The following is a 26,735-nucleotide window of genomic DNA, read 5'->3' on the forward strand; positions in this document are numbered from 1 at the left end:
TAATAGGTGGAATATAATATTAATTGTGGCTACAGTGTATGTATGCATTGGAGTTATAGGGCAAAGGTATGCATACACGCTTCCTAGCAATCTCAACAGAATCTAAATGGAACAGTTTGCTATTATTTTTGGAAAATAACAATAAGTTCACTTTTACTTTTCCTGTTATGACAAGCTGAATGACTGCAGTGAAAATGTTCCATGATGAACACATGTCTGCCCAACAGAACATAGAACACACATCCACTTAAAATGTCCTTTTAGTTCTTTAAAACTTTATGCATCTTGCACATATACATTGTTGTTTACTTCATTACACACTAATCACAGTTTTAAAGCAGTTATTACACTGATTCAGTGAATGTTCGGGACCCTGACAAGTTAATGACCTGCAACACACATCCAAGGGGCAGATAATAATGAGATCACATCAACAGAATGAAATGTGTCCTCCATAGCTGTAGAATACAGTGTAAAAAGGCATAACTATAAATAAAGTGTGCAAACATTTGAATATACATACAGAGTTTACTTTAAGGGAATCCATTTTTTCCAGCTTGTGACGTTAACAATGGAAAAGTACAAGCCAGTAGTGAAAGCACTGACACTAGTCAGTATTACTTTTAAGAAGCACACATCAGACTTAATCATTATTAATTTTATGATGTGCAATTGCATTTGAGGTGCAGTCAATTAGAAGCATAGTACTTTCAGTCACTGCACAAAGATTCTTTTTATAATAAATTTACACAAATTGCAGATTTTTGTGCATTTTTACTACCTGTAGAGTTAAACTATTTTAACAAGCTGTCTTTACACACTGTTCAAGCACTTAAATGTTGATAAGTCTGAAACAATATTTTAAAATGTTTGTAATTTACTATAATATTCACAGCAGCTTTACAGCAAGTTCCAAGGAAAGAGAAAGCTTTAAAATGATGCATTACTTAGTATAGCAAGTAAGTTGACATGAAAACTTGTTTTCCATCAGAACTGTGGTACACACTGAATAAGCCTGCAAATAACCCCCTTATGGGTTTTATGATCAGGCTCAGTTTTTGTGGCTTTATGCGACTCAACTGAATGTGGGAACAATTAATGCATTTCTGGCATGAGAGCCATCTCAATTTGCCAAATAGGCTTATCGGCATACTGACTGTGGTAAAACAAATATTTTAAAAATCACTGTGATAGCAAAACATATTAACTCACACTACAGCTTGAAATAACAAACAATGGGGAGCACTTTTATAAGCTCATTCTGTGCCTCCGCACTTCCACAAACGATCACCTGGTATTGTATGATGTGATAAAGAAACACATCAGTCACTTCACTAAAAACTCTTTTAGAAAATGTTGGTCCTTCATCCTGTTATTAGCTCATTGTCAGTCCAAAATATTCTTCTTTCTTCTCAAAATAGTAGTTGAGTCGTGCCATGGCATATCTGGGAGATATAAAAGAAGAAGACAATAAAAACTGCTGCTCAGAGAACATAAAGCACTTGTTAAATATTGCAAATGCAAAATCTGAACACCATCCACAAACAAAATTAATTTGAAAGAATTTAATAATAATACAACGCTAGTTTTGTTGCATGAAATCTTCCCATCTAACTTTCCTTGTGTTTCCAGTCTGATTCCTCAGGGTTTAAAACATGTAAACTAATACATACATCTTTGTCATTTTATGCATTAGTCTGTCCCCTACATTGTACTCTTGCCATCATATACTATGTAAAAAAACACAAGCATGCTCTTACGTGGGCTTGTGAATAGTTCATTAAGATCATTTGTGTCCAACAACTGCATATTTAACATTGGTCAAAAGGTTTGTTTGTTTTACATTGACTTGTAGTCCCTAGTTTGAGTCCAATTCTGAAGATGCTGCATCCTACAACTCCCGCAATGCAACTAGCTCGTTCTTTCACTTGACTCTAAATAGTAGAGAAAAATGCAAACACTTTTCAAATTCACCAGTTTGCAACTACAGTTAAAAAATATCACTACAGTTTTTTACAGTAAACTTTCATTATATGCCAAGCAACACTAAGCATCGTGTGTAAATTGATTTTCATAAAGAAAATGACTTAAAACAGCCCGCTTTCAGGTGCATAATCACAGGTGTCTCAATAGATGTGCAAAATGATTTATATAATATTAATAATCATTTTAATTAAATATTCAGCCTGTATTTAAGGTTAGTTGCGGACCTGTTTGACTTATCTGGCCTTTGAAATATTAACAGCTTTCAGACCATTCACTCAGCTGGAACTCAAGATAGGGGTCTCAGTCTGCATAATATAAAAGATGTAAAGTGCCATAAAATAACGTTCAAGATGTATAATCATCAGTTGGAAGTTAATATACAATACTGTGTTTTTTAGTGTTCACTACAGGTCACACTTCACACCCTGCTTATAGTTCAAGGTGGGCACTGTGTTTTTGTTTGCAAAACTTGCATGACAATATAGCATCAAGTCTCTATTCAGTGAAGCACTGAGTCTGAAAGCTGTGCCAAAGCTTCAGCGCATTTCAGAACTTAACTGCGAGAAAAGTGGTTTTGTGTTTGTTCAAACCATATTATCGAACGCCTCAATAAATCTGATGTCTGAGTACGCTGTTGCCCTTGGCCATTATACTATACCCTTTGAAATTAAGTGAAGTTTCAAAAGCACAGAAAATGGAGGCACAGAGAGGAGTTTGTCCTTTAATCAGTGCTTTCACTGAAGTCCTCAATGCCGAATCAGTTTTCTCGCTCTTATTGCTGGGTGAGACAAAAAGATAATTCAGACACATGCCTTTTAGTTACTTGTATTCCATCACTCTGTTCCCCACCTGCATCTTTGGGTAAAACAGCGCTCTAATTATTGTGTCAGAGTCTGGCTTCTGTTGTCTGCTTTTCTTAGAATTGTTTCTTTCTCGTAGTTGTTGCTTCACTGAAGGGTGACCTTTAGATCTAAAATCCCAACCTGCAGCTCGTTGATAGAGATAGGTGGTACAGTATGTGTCTAACCTTTGCCACTGGAAAATGGGTAATAATAAAAATTTGGGGGAAATAGAAATCCTTGGTGCTAGGCTGGCAGAGGCCAGCAGACAATTTTCACTTCATGCATTGTGGTTTGGCAAGGCTCGACAGGCGTTTTCGCTGCACAGACTTAATTTCAAATAAGCTGTGCACTGCAGTGGGTGATAGACAGTTCTCTCATTCACTCGGACAGTGGAGTGAACCCTCCCTTATCCTGATTGGACAAAAATGAAACCTGCTTGTCAATGAATTAAATCTTTACTCCTAATTTCCATAAAGGAAAAATATGGCAGCTGTTCAGCTGCAAATCTTTTCGTGATGATCCAAAAATCAGTTTCTCCTGACTGTTACTCAAAAGATACACCGAGCACTTGTTAAATCAAGCTTCAGTTTAAATCTGTAGTGTAGTTTAGGTTAGAGATGTTCCAAGCCAATCGTAAAGATTGGTATTAGGGCTGATTCAGGCTAATGGATTGCTAAAAAAAAAACAACAAAAAAAAACTCAACCTTTTCTTTTTGTACGTATTCTGTGATGTCCACCTTTGCCTACTTGTGTTGCACTGCTCCCCTGTGCAAACATTTCACTGCTTATGTGAATGAAAACTGAAATGTTTGAACATGAAGAAAAATTTCAGGCATTCATATTGACAAAGTACTTCATCCCTAATGTACTGAATGGTATATCACTCCTGTAAAAATCATTCCAGACAGCAGCTTCTTATTTTTGTCCACACAAAGGTTTGCACACTTTGAAAATGGTGTTGATGGCGGCAGATTACATCAGCGAATTCTGTTAGTAACTTGACTTATGGCAGGTCAAAATTAAACTTAGCTGTTGCTATGTTTGTGCGTATGTACTTGACTCAAGATCATTTGTGACTGAAGAAACTCCTCTCTCCTCTCCTACACTGCCTTCAGGGTTTTTGTAGAAGTGAAGTCATCTTCACTCTGTGTGTCACATCAGGAGTCACATTCTCGCTACACTTAGTTTTATATCAGGTCAGAAATCTAATCCTGTGAATGTTTTTAGCTTCAGCATTTGGATCAAGTGCCTTGTTGAGTGGATGGCTATAGCTGTGTTTTCAGTTTGGTAGATATTTAACCCACACCCCAATCAGATACAGTTCAAAACAGCACTTGATAAATCACATTAAACAGGTATTCAGCTAGACAAAATAAAAAGTGAAAATAGCATCACTGTTGGCTTCTGCAAAAAACAAAAAAATCACTTGTCATAGCATTTTGTTCTGTTAATCTAATTATCCATCATACCCACACCCTTCATAAGTATAATTATATTTGAGTATCGCCATTTAAAAGAACAGCCGGCTTCACAGACGATCCCATTCATCCCTATTTTTATTAAGGCCGACACCTAAAACTAGCGTGCTTAACGTTTATCATCATCAGAGATGAAACTGAGACGTTGTTCTATTTAGCAGAAGCAGGGGAAAATGAACTGCCGCCAAAGCAGGTATTCCGTTTCACAATGTGCTTTTGTGCACAATTCCCTCAATTTTGCAGTCAGGCTTTTCCAAACAGTGGGCCTCCTCCTCGTTCATTTCCTCATAATAATGTCTTTGTCAAATAACAGCTCGCCTTGCCAGCACATCCACAAATCTAAACCGCTGACTTGCAGACACTTTCAACACATGAATAAAATCATATAAGGAAAGTAAATATGGACGGTAGAAGAGGGCGGGTTTGCATTCCCCTTGTGGCTCCCTATTGTCACATCTACATCTGGCCCTGGTTAAAGCACAAGGCCTGGGCGACGCCTGTCACTCGTTGGGAAGTCGGCGGAGATTTGGCTCAGGGGGGATAACAGTGGGAGGAAACACACACACACACACACACACACTCCGGGTTTAACTGCAGCTTCTTATCTCTTTCCTTAAAAGAACTTGTTTATCACAAGCAGTGCATTGAGCGTTCTTTGTCAAGTGAAGGGAGATTTGGTTAGCTGAGGAAAAACACTGTGGGCAGGTCAACGAAATTATGGTTAAAGCGCATTATTTTTTAAATAAAATCAAACGAATTACTAACCCACAGATAATTATCACCTAACTCTGCAGCTCTACAGGAGCATTTCAACCTCTTTTGGTTTATTGTTTCAGTTTTTGCAGCAAATTTACAGTGTGGTTTAATGCCACCGCTCTCACAGGCGCTTAGTAATTTGTTGCTTGGGTGTGTATCTGTCTGGCTGTTATGAATAAATATTCATCCTAGTGGCTAAAACTGTTCTTAATGAACTACTTAAAATCATTTATTTGAGATGCTTTGTACACTTCGACCCTGTCCACACATCTGACTACTCATAGAGCCTGTTGGTGCGCTAAAGTAGCCTACGAGCTAACCACTAACAGGCTAACCAGCTTTAATAGTCAGTCACAATTGCTCCCAAAGCTTCTTTATGTGTTCTCTGCATTGCCAGTCATTATATGCCATAAATGTATGCACTTTATTTTCATTACCATGCCATTTAGTATTATTAAATAAAGAAAAAAGTCTCTCCGAAGCTCACTGTCACTAGCTCTTGGTGTGAACTAGCCTTTATCCATCTAGCTGCTCAGAACAACAGAAGAAAGCTACGGTACTCACTGCTTTGCCACTGAATGTAAATCTCGGTTGCTTTATACTATTTAAACAAATGACAAGGACAGTCTTGTGAGGTTATTTGCTGACCGTGGCGTGCGCTTACTGTCAGCATATTTAAATGAAAAGATGAAAGCGAACCAGCAAACTTGACCATTGCCACCCTCATTGTCCGTTTCTGTACAGCATGAATAATGAAGAATCCTGAAAGTTGTGAAAGATGGATTTGGGATACGTGTGTGTGTGTGTGTGTGTATGTGTGTGTGTGTGTGTGTTCAAGTGTATTGTGTGTTGAGGCGGTTAGAGGTTAGGAGGGTAGCACTGCTTTCAAACGTTAGACTTGATTCTCCATAGTTACGGTTTAACCCTCCAGTTAAAGAAAGGTAACCCAACCCTCAGCATGCACTTCAGGACAACCTCAGCCACCGGCTTAGAGGAGTAGACGTCTAGCAGGCGCATGTGGCCCAGCCAGGGATGAGAGACGTATATGTAAGGCAGGAGCGACGGCACGGGAACAATAGTGCCTCTGTGCCTCGGCACCCCTCTGGATCACATTTCCTCCGAGGTCCAGATCGAAATGAGGCGGGGGCCCTGTCCCTGATCTAGCAAGCGGGCAGAGAAAGCCACACAGAGGGGAGGTTGCCGTATGTCAATAGTGATTAGGATCACGATCACAACTGTTGCGGGTGTGGGGCATGCAGAAAAAGGAGAAAGGAGGAAAGAGTGGGGGAGGAGGGAAACATTTTGCCCTCCTGAACTTTACTGTTGAGTTGATGGCGGTGAGGAATGCCTCCTGGACTTGTTTAAGATGACTAGTCCTTATGTGGATCATTGTAAATTAAAAAAAATTAAATAAAACACATTACTTTTGATTTCCTTTGAAAGTCTTTGTGAATGCTGGGGCTTTCATCTTATCGTGATGTGTGGTTTAACGGTGAAGAAAAGCAGAGAATTTCATGTGTAAATATTTTGTCTGTGTTTAGAAGTGACAAGAAGAGTGGAAGACGTGTGCTTGTCCTGCCTGATTTAGCCAGATTATAGGTACACAAAGTTTTGAAGCACCGGTGGAAAAAAATGAAATATTTCCACACTCCGGGCTCGAGTTCCCAATCTTTTATTGCAATTTCTCTGCCAACAAATTCTTTGTCATGCAATCCTAATGAAGATCCTGTTTGTCTAAACATTACACTAAAATACTGAGCACCTCAATTCACTGGGCAGGATGTATTTTTCCATTTGTGAGTATTTAAGTGATGGATGAGGATGTTAAGTGCTGTAATAAGGTGGTCCCAAGAAATTGCACCAAAGTTTTCTTGGTAGTTTCATACTTTTTCATTAAACAGTTTTTGAGTTTGTGTTAATGTGAAGGTGGCGCTTGATGTCAGGAGGACATCGGTCTAACTGTTAACATTTTCAGCTACTTTCTGATGGATGAAACATCTCAACCACAACGCTTTAGGAAACTACAACAATGTTTATGCAAAGTGACACTTTCAAATGTCAGACTTTTAAGATGCTTTCGTTGGGAGCACAAACCTTTGGAAATCAAAGTCAATCGAGGAGTAGCGTGATTGGAGGATGGCCCAAAGACCCCAGAAGAAGTTGGACGCCTGGTAGAACAGAAGGGAAAAAAGTATGAGCAGTTCATGTTTAGCCAAAGGAACTCCTGATGAGTTTTCAAAGCATGTCATGGTGTTTCAGATTTTTCTACTTTCCAGGCAGCCATTCTTTAATATGAAAACATATAAAATATAGAGAACAGCATACAAATTTACAAAGTAGGAACCTCAATAGTACCATTAAAGTCAAACACTATGTGGGAGAACAAGACACAAACAAGAGCTGCTCTAACATTTGTTGAACTGCATTATCTTATCTTGTTAGATGATTATCTGGAGGAAAATTACAAACAAAAGCAAAACAAAAAACTCTGTGTGTGTTGTCAGAGTAGCTTATTCACAATTTATTTGTTAAATGCACATTAATGACCAGTTTGATATTTGATGGCTTCTTCAAAGGAATGACAGCGAAACTGTGCGACCACAAAGAAATTCTCACATGCCCCTTTGTTCTACTTAAATTTTAAAAGCACACGTCTTGTTGACCCCCCCTCCCTGCAGGGAGGCCACAGCCAGGTCAAATGTCAGTGTCTGGCTCGAGAACACATCATCAGGGAAAATGCGTGCTGACACATCTAACTGAATGACAGGCTTATTAACTATGTACAGCCAGTGAGCGTTCCACTCCCAGAGGACTGGAATGTTATAAAAGTGTAAAAATGTGGATTATGTTTATGGCATTTCTGTGTTTTGCTACATTTCCCCGTGCCATAGTGTAGAACTGTAAAAACACACTCCAGTGACCTCCAGTTGTCGTGTTGTAACTGCTCCTCTAACTGCTGCTGCATGCCAGCTGCACACTGCTCAGTCAGAATGACAAACCTCTGTATTGAATGGTTCCCTCCTTAATGGCTTTGCTCACTTAGGCTTGCGGACTTCCATGCCTCCATAAATTTCTGTTGTTCTCCACCCTTATTGTAAATCTTCATGGTAAGGCCACTAATAGCAAGTCCTAATAAGATCCAGACAGGCCTCTGTTCTGCGGCCCAGTGATATAATCACATTTTTATTTGATAATCAAATAAAGGGTGGAATGAAATACTTGAAGAGCAATGTGCGGTTTCCCTTGGCTTTATCCCTCTCCCTGGCAGATTTTCATCTCTAATCTCTGTCCTTAGTTGCAGAGAGAGATTGAGCGTGTTTCCATTATGATTAATAACTGCTCTCCATTAAGAGAGCATTAATCTAACACTAAGCAGAAAACGTCAGTGACAGGGAGCCATTGAGAAAAACGGATATGAAAGATGGGTGGGAGGAGTGACATCACAGAGCCGCAGGCTTTAGCTTCGACTTCATGGGGGATCCCTGCGGAGGAGAGGACGACTTGTAAAGACCCCACTGCGTCTTGGCACAGTTTGCCAGGGATTAAGATTGGAAAGAGGCAGCTTCTCGCCGCAGAGCTTTGGCAACAGGCCAGGCTTTGTCGATGCCACACGGTTTCCTTCTGTGCAGGCTGGTTTCCTCAGTTCTTACAGTTTCACTATTCATCCGTATTATAACCACTGAGACTGCACTATAGTATGAGTTCAATGCAGTTTGATTATTCCAAGCAATTACCAAGAGATATGAAAGGATAAAATGACATTTTTTCCAGTTCATACATAAGGAAATACAAAAGACAAAAAAAAGAAAGAAATATTAAAAGGCAACATAGGCACAGTAAAATGGATTTTTGGAAATTTTCCAAATCCTGTTATTCATAATTAACTATATCATCTGGTCTCACCAGATGTGATGAGAAACAATTTTACAATCTATGCGTGGTGCAAATAAATGATTAAAATTTGGTGGACGTTATTTTCATTTTGCTACTTCTGATAAAAGAGATAAGGGCTTAATAATAATGTTGATTAACAGTGTGCTCTCTGAACGACAGACACCAGTAAAAAGAAAAAAGCAATCAAAAATAATCATCACAGTTTAGCAGCAATTAAGCTGATGTCTTGAAATATCTTCATTATTCAAACAAACTGTCTAAAGCCCAAGGGCATTTTATGTACTATCACCTTGTGCCACTACATGTCACATTTAAGAAGTTACTTAAACAATAAATTACTTGTCACAGTTATTCCAAAAAAAAAATTTTTCAGTCGATTTATTAGTCAACTAAATACTGCAGATCAAGAAGGAATACTGATGTTTCATGGTCTAAGCAGAGATGAGAAATAACGAAATGCACTGAAGATTAAAGTTGTTTAACTAAACACATTTAATTGGAAAAATGCAGCTATTTGTGAATACTTTTAAGCAGAGAAGTTTCAACTCCATTCCTTCAAATTATGAAAAATAGGCCCTGTGATTTCCTCAGTTAACAGGCTCAGGATCCTTCATTTTGACACACAGCTTGTCAAACTGAGTTGAGCTGGAAACTTGGCTTGTTAAGCGTCAGTGATCAATTTCTCCCACTTCCCTCGAGTCAAGAGTCCTCCTCGGTTTGTCACAGAAAATCTGATTTCAATCAACATGATGTTATCGCTTCTCTCACTCCATTCCAGGCCATATTTCTCCCCCCTCTCTGTTTTTTGGCCAAGGCACAAGTTATTTTAAAAAGTAATATGCTTCCTCATCATTTCTGGGCTATTTCAAGAGACATTCACACCACCCCAAAATTGGTTGGACAATTCTGCATATTGTGTTGAGCTATGAAAGCACTTTTAGACTGATAGCCCAGCACCACTTGAGCCACCAAAGAATGAAAATTGTGGTCATAAGAAAAATAATTTTGGCTGCTGTCTTTCATTTTTCCCTGCGGTACTTTCTAATCAACTCAGATGGAGTCCATCAAACTTTGAACAGTGGTGGGTCAGCTGTGGATGGTTTGGTTTTCTTTTGGGGGGAGGTGCTGGAAAAGTAAATTGTTAAAATGTGATGGTGAGGTGTTGCCACCCTGCCATTTCAGAGGTCTGCACACATATGGATATTGTTGAAATGCACACACTAATCTCATAATATTGAGATATCTGAGTCCATCCAGAGCAGAACTTTAAAAAAGGAAATAACTGTTGAGAGATTTGTCACTTTCCAAAGTCTTTCCAAAGCGTTGAGGCACTACATAATGACATATTTCAACATTTCAACAAAGTCGGCGGGAGCAGACACTTACGAGTGAGAATTTGCAGACCTGAATGTAGAGCCGCGTAACTTCTGCCTCTGTAACAGTGACCTCATGCCCTGTGCTGTGCTTGTAGCTCTCCAGATAGGCCGTCAGCCAGTCCCTCTGCAGCTCCCAGCTCGGATAGAGGCTGTAGTCGACATCGTTCACACCTTGAACACAATACACACACACACATACATACGATAGTAGAACTACTGTCAGTGAGAATATTAACACAAAGCCTAAATAAGTGTTACTTTTGAAGTCTTGCCACTGAACTACATCAACTCTGAGTGGAGACACAGATCTTCAGTCAACGCTTGTCAATTCCACTTAAACTGGTCTTTCCTCATCAGTGAACAATATGTTACAGTACATTTATTAAAACGGACAAGTTACAAGAAAGAAACGTGATAACTATATGACAGTCCCTTCAGGTGAACACTGATTTATTTGAATATTTCCATTTTTTTGTCATAATATTCTTTTAATCCATGACATTTCAGACTAAAACATTGTAGTTTTTCCTCACATAATTTCCTTGACAACTCCAGTTTACATGGAAAACATCTTTCCACGCTTATATAATACATTGTTACAGATAAAAGTTCTCATTCATATATAGAATGGTTTAAATTAGCTCTGTGCAGATTAGCTCCAACAGTTTAATGCAAATTAGTTATCAGCCATACCAGTGCATTATTTAAAATAGTATAACACTGACAGGGGCAATGTTTTCTGCAAGAAGATGTTTAATTTTGATATTTTAACCCTCTGAAACCCAAAAACTGATTTAAAAAGACATGTTATCATTTTTTTTAGATATTGCAAAAATTGCACCGTTTATCAAAGCAAGACACTATGAAAAGAGAAGGAAGCAGCAGATTTTCAACTTTCCAGTGGTCCTTGAACTAAGCATGTGTGGCGCACAGTCCCGTCAGGAAAATTAACCAAATCTAAGCTAAAAATTGTGATATTCATTATAATCACATCTCACTTAAAAATTTGCCAAAAAATTAAACATTTCCACTACATCCTATAAAAAAAAAAAAGAAAGAAAAGAAAACACTTATCAGCACAGCCAGGAGGCCATTAGCAAGCATTAGTAATACTGAGATCATTCAGGTGAACTGCAGGCTGTGTTTACACAGAGCAGATAGGCGATACTGGGAACCATATTGGAGATTGAGAGGAAAATAAAACATTCTTGATCAATAAAATAAATGCAACGTGGCTCCAAAACAGTATACAGAGGTACAAGTATTCAGCAAGTTGTCGGAAGATTCATTTTTGCCCAATCATAAAATGAGAAATTCGACTTTCAGATTTTCTTTGTTTATGATATATTGCATTATAGCTTTGTTATACTGCACAAAAGGCATTTTTAAGACCTCCTGTACTTCTAGCCATGGTTGTGCTGTGTCCATAGAGGTGCAGGACTTTATATTGCAGTGAAAAATGATCCCACAGGGACTAAAAATGTGACAGGAGCAAAAAAAAAAAAAAAGACCAGCAACATCAGAGGATTAGATTGATTTTGTAGATAATATGCACATAATTTTGCTTCTATAAGATTATTGCTGTGGGTCTTATAGTGAAATGACATTTTTACTGTGTGGTGATGCTACTTCTTTGAAATACCTGCTCTGAATGTTTACTGTATGTTAAATTGCACCATAATGTAAGTAGTAGTAGTAGTAATAGTAACTGGATGGCATGTGCATAACCTTTTGATTTTGTAATTTGGTGAAATGACTATACTACGCTGCAAATAAAAGAAAACGTTTAAGAAAATAGATTCCGTTTTGATGATACATTGCATTTTTGTGATATTATGCCCTCTAGGTAAGAAACTGTCAAGAAAATACGAAATAAAGGGGTATTTATATGCTGTCACTACAAGTTTAGTGTGACTATGTGCAAGGCTTTTGTTCTGCTCGAGACTACATTTTTAGTGGTTGGACCAAGTTTGCAGAATGCAGCTAATTTTCAGACATTACTTGAATTATAATCATTCCTTATATTGTTGAGGTTAAAATGTAAGAAATCCCACTGAATGATATACACACATCAGAAACCATTCATCTTAGTTTCTTTGACTAAAGAGAAACAGACCAGTGATTTTCCCAAACAACAGGGACCAAACTTGTTGACACCACAGATAAACATTTTTGTCCATGATTTAGGCTCATTGCTGTAATAATTTGACATCATAATGATAATTTTTCTGACACTGGACCAAGTTTGCACAGTGCTCTCAGACATGACTTCAGTCACTGCTATTTGGACTTGTGGAATCTTTGTAGGTTACAACTGAAGAATCTAAAAGTGTTTCACTGATGATTGTTCCGTAAATGTTCAGACTGACCCTGTGAAGCTTTGCTGTGACACAGCTGCTCCACTTCTGTCACCATGAAGAATACAGGCCGAATACGGAATATGTGTCTTGGCAGCATCACAAGAAGGACATAGTTTCATGGTACGTAATTGCAGGAAGATAAAATGATAAAGTCAAAATGACAGAATCAGTGGACAATGATTCACAAACTACAGCATCTCCTGCAGTCCATATTCAACATTAGGCAATCTTATGGGTTCTGGCTGTGAAGGAGATTCAGATGCAAATAGAAGTTCTTTTCACCACAACACAGACTTACCAGCAAATTCGTTGAAGTGATTGCCGATATCGAAAGCCTGGTAGTTGTAATCAGCGTACTCGTAGTCGATGAATTTCACCATTCCTGAAGGAAGAGGAAAAGAAAAGAGGGAGTGCGTACATGGACAAACTCTGCTTAGGCACGGACATTTATTCTGTTAGTGAGAGTACAGAACCTTGGAACAAGGAACAAGAAGTCTCCTTTGATTGAGAATCACCCATGTAGAATTTGGAATAAAAAATGTTTAAAAATTACAGCAAAAGGACACCACAAGTGAAATATTTAACAAGTGGAAATCTGTTTTCAATCATGCTAAGGTTTGCTTCTGCAAAATCAATAGAAAAGGTGTGAAGACTGATAAAAAGAAACACATTTATCTTTGTTAACAGTTTCAGAAACATGTTGGGGCTCTTCATTCACAGAACCACAACTAAGTTTAGCATAAGGTGACCTTTTATTTTTAATTTTATTCAGTTTAATTGCCTTTGGTTGATGGAAATCTGTTACATGTCCACATAAAATAACTGTCAAACCAGCTGAATTGAGTGTTTAAACCAGCATGCTGTCCTCACCCTCTTTGTGGTTGTAGATGATGTTTTTTGTCAGAAGGTCGTTGTGGCAGAGGACAGTTGGCGAGTCGATCTGCGAGAGGTGTCTCTTCAGTGACTCCATTTCCGCTGACAGCGTCTCAAAACTGGGCACCTCTCGTAGAGCCGCAGGACTGCAAGAGGTGAAACCACTGAAATTACTTCTTTTTTTTTTTTATTATGATGGAGAAGGTAAGATGGAACATCGAACATTTTGAGGAGTGTTTCATGAAAGAAGGCTGCCTTTGATTCATAGCTGCACAAAGCATTTAGGAAAATAAGAGGCCTACGTTCAACACCCAGGAGTTAGTTAAGGTGGTGCAAACAGTACATCACATTCATGATTACCTTACCTAACTTAGCTGTTTTGTTAACACTCCAGGCTGCAAAAAGACCAGCGCTTAGTTCATTTAGATTGAAGCACTAAAGCTGGCAAATTCAGTGTGTTTCATTTAGGAAAACAAAGTCCATCTAATTAGAAGATTTTTACATCATATTAATTAATAATTTAGACTCACAGGACAGGGTCACTCTTCATCCAGTAACCAATTTGTTGAAAATAAAAATAACAAAAAATGCATATGAATGGCTTGAATATTTCTGTTCAGATACATTCAGTAAATTTTGTCAGATCATCTTTAGAAGTAAATGCTGGCATTTCAAGGGCCCTTTTTAATGAATAACACTAATAACTGACAAGACAAAGAAATTCCACATTTAATAATTAAAGTAGACTAAACACTTTCTAAGTATCTCTCTTTATAAAGTGGTACTGTTGTGCTTTTTGTTAACCAGCTCTTCAAATGTTAATTTAAAGGCTCAATAAAACCTACAGTTTCCCCTTAAACAGGTTGACTCAGCTGCCTTTCAGAATTGTTCACCCTGAAAGAATTTGATTTGTCTGGATTTCAGTAGTGTCCGTGTCCTGTTGTACACTGTACTCTAAATGCTACAGAGGATTGTTCAAACAGTTAGACTGGATTTGAGCATAAAAAATTGTCTTCCTAAATCTTCACAGGTTGATGGTGTTTTTGAACTTTTGGCAGAAAGGGGAGCAAAAGGGGCGGACATTTAAATTTGAATTTAACTTGTGTAAATAAAGGAAAAACAAGGCTTTTATGGCACAGATGGCAGAGGAAGTTAGAAAGTTTGCAGAGACGAGTGCAGATATGGAAGATCAACTTTGTCATGAACTCCACACTTTTTCTTTGAGGAACATGTTTGTAAACTGACACAGCTCTGTGCGCCTCATTGAGAGGTTACATGCCTTGTTTTCACTCTGTTGATTACTCAATCTATCAAAGAAGGCACTAATGTCCTTGGACGTCAGTGCAAAATGCACCTGGAAGAAATGCTGCGCAAGCACCCGTCTCCTAATTAATTTTCGTGTTTCCTTTTCAGTCCTGAATGCCACAACAAGAGGGTACTTTAAACAGTAATTTAAACACTACCTATTTATTCGAAAGGGAACAAACAGATGCTCCGGTATTATACACACTTGGAGACATAATTTAGTGAGGCCTGTGAGGAACGCACAATAAAAGCAAAAGCAGACGAGCCTTGTTTATAGTTGCTACACAGAGGCTCTGCTGCCTTATACAATTCCACCTCCACATCCTCAACAACACAGTTTGTCAGTTTTGTGTATTATCTGTGGATTGGTAGATCAAGGTCAGACTGAATAAAAGCAGGTAGACATGCATATACAATATTTTAAAAACAGATGTTTCCTGCTTAAGTTTCAATCTGAGCAGAGTTCTTTTACTTTTATTCTCAATTGAAATTGTACAAATGCTGTAAATTTTATTTCTAAATCGCATTTTCATAAGATATAGGCCCAGAATGGAGTGCTTGATTCACATCTACGTGTCTATGTAATATTTGTGATTTAAAATCGACCCCCTCTGACATGCATAATTTATCTGTCTCCTCTCTAATATGAATTAAAACACGCCGTTGAATGGTGAATCACCCTGATTCCTTTTCAACCCATCCTTTCCTTTAACCTAACAAACTGACTTTATCATAGAAAGCCACGATTACTCTGAGTCAAAAGCTAAATGAAAGACTTCCATTGACTTTAAATGGAAACCTGTCGTCTTGCCATCAGATCTTTTCCTCTCTCTTTTCTGTCCTTTTCATGAAAAACAGTGCGTCAAGTACATTCGCCTCCTGCTCCCTGTCAAGTCTCTGTAAGGTAATTAGTGGAATTTCCTCCTCTGGCGCTTCATTATCAATGTGCCTTATTTACATATGATTTCAAACACCAGCCGAGCACTGCTGATTTTTTTCTTCTCAATTTTTTTTTCTTTTTGCAGTTTTATGCTATTCGTGGGAGTGCAAACGGGGAGACGTAGCAGGGGGCCTTTGGGAGAAGAAGAGGTTGCACTCTTGCTTTCCATTGCTTTTCTTTCTTTTCTCTCCCATCTCTGACTTCTACTGTGTACTCTCTCTGCGAACCTTGCAGCTGCTGCAGCCTCTTTCGCTCTCCCCCATCCCTCTCTCTCTCTCTCCCCTTCTGTCTATCTGTCTCTCTCTCTCTGCACAGCGGGTGGCTTGAGAGCTGAAGACCTCCTCTGCAGGTGCAGCCTCTTCCTGCTCTCCTTTCTTTTACCATTTCCTCTGAAGATCACATTCATATCAGCACTCATACATTCTCGAGTACAAAAGTTTCTCTGATGCCTGTTTAAATTCCCTTTTTTTCATTCCTGGTCTTCTGTGTTTCTGCCTCTATGTCATATCACACATGCAGTTGCACACTCAGGAGGCCAGTGACTATGTAAACAGACATACATATCGAAGACACAAGTTTTAAATGTAAATTAACATTGAAAATCTAATTTTCTAACTGCCTGACCTTAAACTTAGCTGTAGTGTCCTTTTCATCATTCCAACATAGCTTCTTCACACTCCTATAATTTATTTTCTAATTATTGATCATTTCCAGATCATTTTGAGTTGCTCTGTATGTCTGTATCTATGCGTGAGCATCACTGGACTCTGTCAAAGCACACAAATGTCTCACAATATAGCACCATCTATTGGGCCTCGAAATGTGGTGCAGGCAGCTTCTGTGCATGTATATTACAGTATTTTTCTCAAGTTTTAAATCCAAATGTAACTATACAGAGAAGATTTCTGGAGTCCCACTGTGTGTTAAACAGAAGAAAAAAAAAAACAGTTTTAATATATTTTTTAAAAAAATGCACACAATATTAACAGTTCTGTGTAAAACCAAAGCTTTAAAGGAGTCAAATGTAAGAGTAGAGGTTCACCAAAAGTCCTTGGATAATAGTTTTTTTCCCTAATGTCCTGGAACAGTGAATCTGAAATAATAAACCGTTACCTCCTTGGCCTTACATGTCAGTGGCAGAGCAGCCATTTATGCATCATGGTTGGCTGAATATCTAACACACTACATGTTCACTCACAGAGATTAAATTAAAAAAAGATTTGATTACCGTCAGCATGCCAGAGGTAATTAAAGGTTGCTTTAATGCAATGTACTGTAGGGGAGTCATATTTGCTAAAAACACAGTAATTCCACCTTGATAGGATATTGTCTCATAATAAGCAAACACATTTTTGGTCTGTTGCACATGAATTCCTCCTGAACGACAGCAGAAAGCAACAAAAGATCTGCAGATAGTGGGAAGACTCGCAAATAGATTTAGAATTACATTGGATGAACCAGATATTTTGGGGAGTTTTGTCTCTCTGCATCTTGGAAGCTAAAATGTGACTTCCTATCATAAGACAGTCTCCTTTAGAAGCCTTCCCCCTATACAAATGACTCACTCCATTACTAAGTGCCTTGCCAACTTGCTTAAACTCAAACTGAGGTCCCTCCAGCTTCACTTTTTGTGGACTTCCGACCCCTTTTCTGCAAACACAAACAAGGTTGAACGTTTGACTGATAAGGGAGAGCCTTGCAGGAAGCTCGTGGCCAAGCGTCTGTTTCATTGTAGTGTCTGGAAGGCCCCTCTCACCTCTCACCCCATAACCCCTGTCAGAGATAATGCAATGTCATTGCCACGGAGGCCCCTCCTCTGCCTCGCCCCTCTGACTGATGACAGCTCACAGCCACGGCCTCCATCCACAGGTGAATGTGAAAACAGAACCAAACAGCTGACTGTTTGCTGCGGGTAGACAGAAGCACTCTGAGCACATTTGAGAAATGTGAGAAAATGATAAGGCATCTGTGGTGCTGCCCAGAGATACAAATATGGAAATGTGCCTGGTTTCTATCAAAGAGATGACTGAGGTGGCCTCCCACTTCCAGCCCAACAGGTATTTGTTTAAAACATACAATTTTCACGATAGTAGATAACTGACAGCTCTTTTTTCCTGCTCGCACATTGATCTGAAACCTTCCTACACCTGACATTAAGTCCCACCTCACCTAGTTGCTGCTCCTTCACCTGTCAAGCGCTCCATACTTGTACTTTGTACAGCTTATAATCACACATAAGACTGACCATCAGAATTCTTTATACTTTGTCCTAGATTTCTCCAGCTGACTTTATTTCCCCCAGCTGGCTCTTTTTAAAACAAGAATCTAGTACCAGTATCTTAAATAGACCCTTGATGGCTGCACACATGATGCAATGCTGAAAGATTAAGTTCGAAGCTGCCTTTCCCAGGACAAACTTTCACACAGGGACATTTCTGGACGTTCTGCTGCCAAAACATGGAATGTCTTTCCAAGGGCATTTTAGAAATACTGAGGTTTTCATCCAGCAGCACTTCAGAGATGTGCTGTCTAATATTTAACTGAAACAGAAGCTACTGTTCATCACTGTCGTAACAACACATTTTGACAGCTGTCATTCCAGGTGCAAACATCTGGATTTTTTGCCGACAACTGTGCCTGATTTGGACCTTTATATTGGAACAACTTAAAGCACACACTGGATAGTAGAGACAGAAAATTGGATTGCAGACCATCTGTAATCCAATTTTTTCCTCCTCTATGACAATAAAAGCAACATGCCAGCTCGCTTATTCCTAAGAACAACCCTGACCCCACAAACTAATGTCAAACTATATTTGATGATGTGTCTTGGTCTTAGGAATAAGACCACATTAGCGTAGCACTGTTAGCATTAAGCTGAATAGCCAGGTATGATAATATTTGCAACTTTGAGCCAGCAGTTTTGCTATTATGCCCTTACTTAAGTCCAATTCACACAGCTTCAACATTGGACTATCAGTGCCCAGGTAAGGTGTTTAGTGAACTTAAGATCTGGAGTTTTGCTTCTCATTATCAAACTGACAAACTGGGTATTGCCTGTCTGGTTGGCTGGTCGGTGAATAAACATAAAAAGAGGTGATGGTTTAGCAAGGCGATCGATGTCATGTGCTCTTTCACAATCAATTATTCCACACTAGTTCAAGCATAACTGTTCAGGAGCCAACTGTGATCACCTGTAGTGTGTGAATATTATTTAACATGCTTTCAGACACCTATTTGATCAGGGCCTGTACCTTCTTGTGCCCGGCTGCTCTGCTGGGCTGCTGTTGAAGCTGCTCTGCACCAGTGTGAGAAAGTGGGACATTTTTGTCCAGAGTAGCGGTTCAACAGGCAGACCACATTTTGGCTGGATCGAGTGGATTCTCCCCATCTCTGCTGCGATCAATCTGCAGAGAGAAAACATTTTCTCAGATGAGTCTGGCTGACGCTGTTATTGCACAAACAACCATTATCAGAGCAGAAACACAACTCCCTTTCCATTTAGCGCTCTTATCTTTGTCTCCTTTTCAAAAAATGGGCCTCGTTGCATTTGTGACCTCCTGACCACTTGAGTGTTCGTTCTCGAGGCATCTTAGCGGTGACATAAAGTTTTCTGGGTATTCCCCACAGAGGGTATCAGCCAGAGCAGGCTGATTGATGTCTATCGTGGCCCTGGCTGTTCAGCCTTGGCTGGCTGTGCTGTGTCCTACTGTCCCGTGGCGTGAATAATGATGCAGGCCTGTTATCATGAGGATGACGGATGAAACAGGGGGCATGAATAAACAACATTGCTCAACATGAAACATGACTTGACTGAAATAATGAAAAGAAACACCTACGTCAGCACAAATGAAACGCTCTGCTAACACATGACCTCCAACAATGGAAACAAACAACAGAAGCAAATGGTTAGGCTCTCAAGTTATTTTAAAGATGAACTTACACTTTCAAATTTTTACAGTTTGTGGACGGAATATACCCGACAATTATCATCTTGAACTGTATTTGACTATTTTTGTACTTTTATTACGACACTGATGTCACTATAAAGCCAGAACATGTTTCACAATAAGAGCACCAGGACCACTGATTACTTAACAATAAAACTGAAATTTCAAATAAGAAGCATTGTGAAAATAAGAAAATCTACAATGCTGGACTTTTCTTTACATTTCACTATGAGGTAAACAGTTATTATTGTTCAATGCAAATAAAATGTACATCTTGTTGAATAAACAAGAACCTGGTTTTATTAGCCTGTTCCCTAATTGTATTTCATTCTTCATCACAGCAATCATTATTTCTTGTACTAAAGCTGACTCTCATAACATAACTTGTTTCAAATGTAACTCTTCAACAAATAAAGCTCAAAAAATGTTGACTTTTATGTACTATGTTTTCCTTTTATGACCAAATTGCTACACTGGATAACATCAGAGTCATTCAGACCTTCTAGGTGAGACAGCTCAGTGAAAATGTAAAAAGCTGGCGTGGCAGAGACCTGTAGATGGACGGCTGCCGGAGAAGCTCATCGTCCAGCACCGTTCCTCTCACAAACTCGTAACAGATGCCATTCTGAAAGCTGCAGTAGATCTCGGGACCACAGCCGTGGGCGTGGAAGACCTGGAACATCTCCACCTCCCGGTCACGGTTCACGTAAAGCTCCGTCATCCTGCCGTACAGTCGCACGAGAACGCAACCAGAATCCTGGAGAGAGCCCACGTAGCATCCAATCAACTGGTTGGTGATGCCCTCTGTGAATGTCTGGAATGAATGGAAACCCAAAGAGACGTAAATACATGGAGTGCTGACAGATAGCACAAAGCAAATGAAACACTTTAGTTTACCATAACACAAATTAATACAGCTCTTTTGCAAACACTTTACAGATAATAATGAAAACACTGTGACAAATCAACCTATTGTAAAAAGAACAAAAAAAAGGTTGGTTTTTTAATGTGCAGGCTGTAAAATCATAGCCCATTTCAGGCACTCTGGTTTGTGCAACAGTCGTATCATTATTCTGTAACTGTGTTTGCAAAGTTGAATGGGTTGCTCTCCTGAAACCTCAGTCTGGGTTACCCTTCATAAATACAATCTTGGACAAATCACACTATGGTCCTTTTGAAGATAAATAACAGGCAGCCGACAGCTGCCATATTTTTGGTTTCAGGACTCTGGATTGCAACTTTTGGTGCCATATCAATTTACAGGCCACTAATTTACCACGTTCAGGCTCATTTACTTAGAAAAAGAAAAAAAAATAAGAAACTACAGAAACAGAGAGATGATTTACCAGCAATTGCTGATTTGTATACTTGAAAAGAAACTTGAGAAAATATCTGTGTACTTTCTAACAGAACATATGTAATCCACAGTTTCTCAAGTACTGTATGAAAAGATCCTCTCAGATGTTGTGACAACACAATGAGAAGGGAATGAGCTAGTTACAGTCATAAATAAATGGGTTAGTCAAATATTAACAGTGTGGGTGTATGCAGAAAAAACTGAGGCGCATAACTTTCTGTGAAAATGGTGTGATTAAAATCATATTGCAAGATGATGTTCGGGGTTGGATTATCAAAGGTGGACGTCTATGCAGTAGCCCACAAAGTCACAGGTTTACTGTTATTGGTTATTTGATTAATTGTATATTCACTGTATATCATCAACCAATATACGTCCTGCATGATTATTTTAGCCATGTCTTGTAGACAGACCCCGTGTCAAAATGTTACTGGCTTGTGTTTAAGAGTTTGTGTTGTGTTCACCATGCAGAGCTAAAAAAATAAGGCAAAACCTGCAGTTCCTTCAATGTCCACTTGACATTGGTTCCAAAAGTGAGTCAATCTCCACAGATCCCATGTTAAAATGCATGCATTACAGCAAAAATAAACATGCTTAAGGCCTCGCACAGAAACGGTTTTGGTGTCTACAGCTAATTTCCTGGATCACGACAACTGTACACGGGGTGAATTTTAGATAACTCACCTGTTTACATTGTATTAAGACTTAAAATTGTGCATTATAATAGGGTGTGGACGCGTTTACTGACAGGTGGGTACCTTGGTATACAGTGAAGCTGCGCCATTCAGTCTTTTGTCTGAACTGTACATAAGGAAACACTGAGGATTACAGTATATGTCCAATGTACCAGAAGTGTGAAGTGTGAAGTTGGGATTCAGTGGTAGCAGGTAAATACAAGTAACTGTAACTGTCATAAAGATCCATCCATCCATCAAGGCAACGATGCTAACCACTGCGCAAGAAAACGAAATCACAGACAGTTTGTTGAATGATGTAGCCTCTAAAACAAAACAAAACAAAACAAAACAAACAAAAAACAAAACAAAAAACCCAACCCAAAATAAATGAATATAAAATCAAACTGTCTTGCAAAAAAAAAAATAAACTGACAAATGCGTACAGGTGTAGTCTGTGCAGTGAATACAACAACAGCTAAACGAGTGTGTGTTGGAAGAGCAGTAGAGCTGGTTGATGTTGAAGATCACACTTCCAGAACAGACTGTTCTCCTCTGTATGTGTACACAACAACACCACCACAGTCACCACTGTTTGCCTGCAAAGGCTTCCTCGACATTTGTTGTCATTCAGTGGTTTCTCAAAGTCTCTCATTCTCTGCCACAGTCCCCAAGGCATTATGTGAGCCACAGGGACCTGCTCACAACCCAGTCTTTCATCTAGATGGAAAGTGAACAAACATGTCCACCTTGACATCTGATCAAGTATTTATACAGCAGATGGAGGGTTGGTTTTGACATAGTTATTAAGCTTCTTTTGTCTGATTTATTTAGTGTCTTTTTTGTGCTGCATTTTTGTTTTATATGTTTTTTTTAATTGACTGTTTTTGAAAACAAAACACTATTTGGAGCATTCTGAAACCTATTTCTAAACACACAATAGGAACGTAGATCCCAGCATGCGTGCATTTCTCTACATTGCCTCACTACAAGTACTAAAAGCAGGCAAAATATTTTAGCAAGTATTTTTTTTAAATTTCAAGCATGCCTCTAAATTTGAGTGTATATACAGTGTGTGTATTTTTTCCATCATTTAAAAGCATTTGAATAATTTCTTTGCTTTTAATTCCCTTTAAACTTAAAGTGTATGAAAATGGCTGAAATTGAATTGGATTTATTGCCTCGCCTTGAATTTATTCTATTCATTTGTTATAAAATAGAGATTATAAAGTGTGTCACAAAAAGGAATAAAAGCAAGAATAGTAAATTAAAAAATGATGACTAAAGACATAACAGAAAGTCAGTTCTGAAAGAACAGCTCTCACATACTGTCTCGCCCAGTTAAAGGCACAGGTGTAGCAGCAGGGACTGTCTGTCCTTCCACTAATGATGATCACAACACATCATTAAAGGGACTGCTGGGAACCGAGTGCTGAGGGGAAACATCTACTCCTTTGTGTACATTACTGGACCTGGTGCAGATTGAGAGGTCACCCACCCAATGCGCGGTCACCTAACAAACATAAACCCTATTTCTGTGAAAGATTGGACCTTGTGTTTGCACATGGGACCAGAATGGGATTATCCTGTTCTGAATACATGCTCCAACAACAGCACTGACAGAGTTTTTGTAAAAGTCTACTTTTGTTGTCCAGTTACCTTGGTTTTTCTCCTGGTTTTATAAGGGGAAGGGGCCTTTCTTCAGTATATAGTGCAATATGTGCTGTACACAAGATGAGGCCGACTTTATATCACCATCTGTGCTTTTAGATTATATAATAAGAGGGGGCTTTTTTCTCAAAAAATATTCCAATTAAATATGTAATTGTCTGCACAAATGTTATATTTTGCTCTCCCAAACATAGTTCCATTAGCAGATCTTTGTATTTCATGCAACTACTTTACATTTAAAGGATAAAGCTAGTTATATACTATGGTTTTGCTACTGACAACAAATCCAAGGAAAAGATCAAAACCAACTATTTGTGATAGTGCGTGTCCACAGGATCCTTCATTCCGATGCTTCTCCTTCATTGTCTATGAAAGCAGCTATGCATCACATTCTGTTAGTCGTACATTGTTTTTAGAAACGCAGCGTCCCATTGGCAGCTCCTCATTTGCATAAAGTTGAGGTCTAGGTTACTTTATGCAAATCATGGATGTCCAGGCGCCACTCACCGCCTGTGGAAACTCCCGAAAAACTTTTAAATTAACCACTGATTCAGCAGCTGCAGGGCTTATTTCTCTCCTCAGATGTTTCCAGAAACACATTTTGTTGAACTGTTTCCACAATATAAAAGAAAGTTTCCAAACGAGCCGCCATGTTGGTCCGGTTTGAAATCTTGGAGCCGACAGCCTACGAGTGAACCATTCATCCAGTCAGGTGCAGCCAGGCGCCTGCATGGGTTTCCGTTTGGAGGGCATCTGTCCACTAGTCTCTCTCTCAATACCTTTTACTTCCCCAGTCAGTGGATCACAGCTAAAGACCCTTTGAGTTCATGCCTACAATGTGTTTTAAATCAGTCTTTGATTTTTTACAATGTTAAATAGTATTTTTCAGCAATTTACTGCCAACTACCATCTTCTTGTGAGAGTAAAGGTTACTGTCCTAATAGCAACAGGGCTATGCTAACGAGATAACAATTTTACTAATTGATCAGTAACAAGCTTAGAGCAGTCCTGTCTCAAAACTCTCTGTTTGCTTCCATTTTTATTCATTCTTTGGCTAGGTTTATTACCAAAAATACCTAATTAATTCAAGAAAATACCAGGTTTTGACTGATTCTCAACATTTTTAAGGCTTTTCCATTTTCTGGGTTACCACAGTGACCAATGCCCAGTCCAAGACATGACTAGATGGCTGAAAAGTTAAAGTAATTTAAAGGAGAAAAAAAAACTGGCAAAGATATGATGATTACAAATGTATTTGTGATAGATCACAAACATATACTTTTAGAAAACGTGTTTCTGTAAAAACAAAAGTGAGAATGCAGTTTAGTTGTTGGTTATAGGAATGCAGTTTTGATGAGGAAAGGAGAGAGAGCATTATTTTCCAGTATAATAATGATTTCTTGAATAGGGTGATGTACAAAAAAAAAAAATCAAAATATCAGGGTCAGCTTAGTTATCTTGCCATCTAGAACTGTCACCCACTGGCCTTGTGGATGGTCTCACTGTCATCAAGTTTCTGCATCTCATAGACTTGAATGTCACTTTTGAACATGACTCTATAAACATGCCACTAGTCTAAACTGAGGCAGACACTCATGCATGGAGGAGTATCTCATCCCATTATCAGATGCAATAAGATAACCAAAGAGAATAGAAAGATGTCAGTAAAGCCCACACAGGCCATTAGACACGTACACTCACCCTGTGCCTGAAAAGACCTGTGGTGAGTCAGTATGTCAGTGCCTGGAATATACTGCCATAAGTTCCTTTCAAGAGTTTCTACATGAATCAGCAGAACAGAAATGTAGCTGCATCTGTTTTTGATGCTTTGGACTGTGGGGAGGTCCTATTGTCTGAGATCTTCCCTGAAATTGTTATTCAAATAATTCTGATTTATGGGCTGCCGCTCTACCTCACCTGGTTGAGCTGGCGACCCATGTACAGGGGCTACGGTCCCCAATGCAGTGGTGGTGAGTTTGAATCCCACTCATGACCCTTTGCTGCAAGGCTTTCCTCCATTCTTCTCCCCCACTTTCCTGTCTCTCTCTTCACTGTCCAATATAATAAAGGCAAAAAGGCCCAAAAAAATCATAAAAATAATTCTGATTCATGTGTGAATCTATCAGTGTTGTCTAACAATATTTTCCAATTTGATATTTTTCTGACCATAGCCACACACATGACATAGGGTAAATATTTTCACATATCTTCCTTCAACTAAACATACAACACACATTTTATTTGTATAAGCAAAAACTTGTATTACAGTCAAATGACTTAAAATGTCAAAGTGATCTTCATTATGCAATGACATTAATGTCAGGTCACTGAGCTGATTCGTGATTGATCTGCCAGTTTGGTGGTTTCTGATGTTAAGTTGGATAACACAGTGTATGAAACAAATGGAAGCAAAATCTGACCATGAATTTGCTGTAATTTAATGTCATTGGATTTATCCTGTATTGTAATAGCTGCAAGGTAGCTCAGTGGTTAGCACCGCAGCAAAAAGGTCGCCGGTTCGCTTCTTGCTGAGGACACCTGGGATCTTTCTGCGTGGAGTTTGCATGTTCTCCCCGTGCAGCGTGGGTTCTCTCCCGGTTCTCCGGCTTCCTCCCACAGCCCAAAAACATGTTGAGGTTAACTGGTGATTCTAAATTGTCCATAGGTGTGAATGTGAGTGTGCTTGGTTGTCTGTCTCTAAGTGTAGACCTGCGATAGACTGGCGTTCCCTGCCTTCTCCCCCTGCCTTTGCCCTGCAATAAACTGGCGACCTCTCCAGAGCGTCCCCTGCCTCCACCGTAAGTCAGCTGGGATAGGCTCCAATGGCCGGTGCATACTGGTTTTAGCAGTGTTTGGAGGTTAATCCGGCTTTGCTGTTGCCATTCTCAGAGTTAGCTTCCCTTCAGGTAATGATAACACTCTAACTCTGACTCAACTTTCTGTCCTCAGAGGGTCAGTTTTGGCCAACAGACTAAAAGGTTCTATATCATTTTAACAATAAGAATTTATGAAGCTTCAAACAGCAAGCATACCAACCAACAAGGGTTTTACTAAAGATGCAGAAATGTACAAATCTTTGTCTTCAATGTTTTCATTAAATATCAATCCAAGACAAGCCATACATTTAGAGATATTAAGTTCACTTGCCTTCATTTGAATGGTGTGTGTCCTCCAGTGAGGACGGAGTCTGCTCAGAAGCTTCAGGATTCCTCTACGAGGTTCTCTCTCATCAATATTGATGTCCACATGGAGAAGCTGAGTCCCGCTGCTCAT

At 39.0% G+C, this 26,735-nt stretch overlaps 1 protein-coding gene across 1 annotated transcript; it reads right to left on the reverse strand.

Moving 5' to 3' along the window:
- Window positions 1–262: 262 nt before the first annotated feature.
- On the reverse strand, window positions 263–26,735 carry LOC103366889 (ethanolamine kinase 2). Its single transcript, XM_008294753.1, has 8 exons — window positions 26,610–26,735; window positions 20,312–20,574; window positions 19,065–19,217; window positions 13,563–13,711; window positions 12,991–13,074; window positions 10,343–10,503; window positions 7,157–7,230; window positions 263–1,445 (listed from the first exon to the last, which is right to left on the reverse strand). Exons 1-8 carry the CDS (start codon window positions 26,733–26,735, stop codon window positions 1,376–1,378), a joined length of 1,080 nt encoding a protein of 359 aa, XP_008292975.1. The 3' UTR covers window positions 263–1,375.

Source organism: Stegastes partitus, unplaced genomic scaffold (genome assembly GCF_000690725.1).
Source record: "Stegastes partitus isolate 25-593 unplaced genomic scaffold, Stegastes_partitus-1.0.2 Scaffold21, whole genome shotgun sequence".
NCBI lineage: Eukaryota > Metazoa > Chordata > Actinopteri > Pomacentridae > Stegastes > Stegastes partitus.

What these genes read in the sequence shown, in the direction of transcription:
- LOC103366889 (XM_008294753.1), bottom strand. Translation starts at nt 26,735, where the DNA reads ATGAGCAGCGGGACTCAGCTTCTCCATGTGGACATCAATATTGATGAG. An exon ending in GAGCAGCCGGGCACAAGAAG is followed by an intron (nt 13,712 to 19,064) that starts GTACAGGCCCTG and finishes CACCTCTTGCAG; the next exon opens with TCCTGCGGCTCTACGAGAGG. An exon ending in CATCTACAACCACAAAGAGG is followed by an intron (nt 13,075 to 13,562) that starts GTGAGGACAGCA and finishes CTCTTCCTTCAG; the next exon opens with GAATGGTGAAATTCATCGAC.